The sequence below is a fragment of the Zeus faber genome (assembly GCF_960531495.2).
Source record: "Zeus faber genome assembly, chromosome: 14".
NCBI lineage: Eukaryota > Metazoa > Chordata > Actinopteri > Zeiformes > Zeidae > Zeus > Zeus faber.
The window spans coordinates 30,136,246-30,138,250 of NC_137200.1; the positions used below are offsets into that span (position 1 = coordinate 30,136,246).

At 56.6% G+C, this 2,005-nt stretch overlaps 1 protein-coding gene across 1 annotated transcript; it reads left to right on the forward strand.

Moving 5' to 3' along the window:
* Nucleotides 1–462: 462 nt before the first annotated feature.
* hrh2b (histamine receptor H2b) lies at nt 463–2,005 on the forward strand (the record flags this gene model as incomplete). Its single annotated transcript, XM_080013610.1, has 2 exons — nt 463–1,086; nt 1,529–2,005. The coding sequence occupies 2 exons, from the start codon at nt 463–465 to the stop codon at nt 2,003–2,005; spliced, it is 1,101 nt and encodes a 366-aa protein (XP_079869736.1).

Here is a 2,005-nt window from a genome sequence, read left to right on the forward strand (position 1 = left end):
GCACGTGCTACATTACAAATCAAATTGTTAAAGGTTGTGACTGTGGGATCATGCATCTTGTTTATCAATAACTGACTTTCCAATCCCTGTTTGCTTGAGGACAGACTGTACATAAATGAACTTTTTGTTGTCATGATAAACTGGAAGGAACTCTTGTAAAGTTTGCTTTTAAACGCACTGATGTCAAATGTTTGAATCCGTTTGCAAGTGAAATTTTGATGAAAGTGACGGGACCCCCCTGTGTCGTCTCCTTCACCAGGCCGGTTCAGCTCAGCGGCAGCCCACCTGGAGAAGAGCCACAATGAAACCGGTCCCAGGAGCTGCTGACGAGCCGGGTGATCTCCTCGGCCTGGATCTTGGGGACAGACTCACTCGAACGGAGACGGAGAAGTTGTGAGCATACCTGGAGAACCTTGAGAAGCCGACGGCCTGCAGCACAGGAGGGCAGGGGAGGGGGACGCCATGATCTCCACCGCTCTCCGTTGGCTGGCGCTGATGTCCTTCATCGCTTGGACGATCGGCGGGAACGTGCTGGTGTGTCTTGCCGTGGGGCTCAGCCGCCGCTTGCGCTGCATCGCCAACTGCTTTGTGGTGTCGCTGGCCGTCACGGACCTGCTCCTGGGCCTGCTGGTGCTGCCCTTCTCCGCCTGCCTGGAGCTTCGTGGCGGGAGCTGGCCCCTTGGTGGAGTGCTGTGCAACATCTATATCTCCCTGGATGTGATGCTGTGCACGGCCTCCATCCTCACCCTGCTGGCCATCAGCACGGACCGCTACCTCACCATCTCGGCTCCGCTCTGCTACCCCAGGAGGGTCACGCCCGCCAGGGTGGCGCTGGCCATCGGCGCCATCTGGACCTCGTCCCTGGCCGTGTCCTTCGTGCCGATCCACCTGGGCTGGAACACGGCCGACTTCAGGGTGCAGAACCTGGACTGGAAGATGTGGGATGAGGAGAAGGAGGGCGAACGCTACTGCCAGTACAAGTGGAACAACAACTATGTCCTCCTGGAGGCCTTTGGCACCTTCTACCTGCCGCTGATGCTCATGTGCGGGATGTACCTCTGCATCTTCAGGGTGGCGCGGGAACAGGTCAGTGAGCCCACGTTGTTTTAAACGGGGAGTTTGTGTGTAAAAAAACACGGTGATTAAATAAAAGGATCCATGCATTGTTAATTAAGATTTGAGCACAGCGTCAATGCTGCACCATGTTTGTTTTGTTCACAGTGGAAGTGGACGTTAACAACAACTCAGTGGTGGAAAGAAACAAAGTCAAAATACTTTGTTACTGTACCCAAGGAAAAACTTTCAAGTACTTACTTGAGTATATTGAGTTTCAGAAGCTTTCAACTTTTACTCACTACACTACTTTTCAAAGAAAGTATCCACACATACTGGGTATAGTGTTTACTGCATTTCCCAGTCCAGTCTCAGTGGATGCCTTTGTGCTCCTTTGAGTCCTTTAAAAGATTTGTTCGCTGTGGACCAATCGTTGGCGAGTCTTGCATCGTTCACGTGCGTCCTCCTCCTCCAGGTGCGTCGCATCCGAGCCGCCACGCCGTCGTTCGCCAGCTCGGCATCGGCGGCGGCCACGGCGCGGGAACACAAGGCCACGGTGGCGCTGGCGGCCGTGCTGGGGGCCTTCGTCGTCTGCTGGTTCCCTTACTTCACCTTCTTCACCTGCATGGGCCTCAGAGCGGACTCCGACCCGCCCACCACCCTCCACTCCGTGGTGCTGTGGCTGGGCTACTTCAACTCGGCCCTGAACCCCATCCTGTACCCGGCCTTGAACAGGGATTTCCGCAGGGCGTACGGGGAGCTGCTGCGCCGCCGGGGGACCTGGTGCCGCCAGAGGATGCTCAACTCCACCCGCGGGGCGTCTCACAACAGAGTGCCCCTTGCCAACGGGCACCGGAAAGCCCAGGCCGTCGCCAAGGACGAGGCGGAGATGATAGAGGAGAGCCGGCGCGAGGGGAACGGCGACGCCCCGGAGACCGAAAAGCCGAGCTGA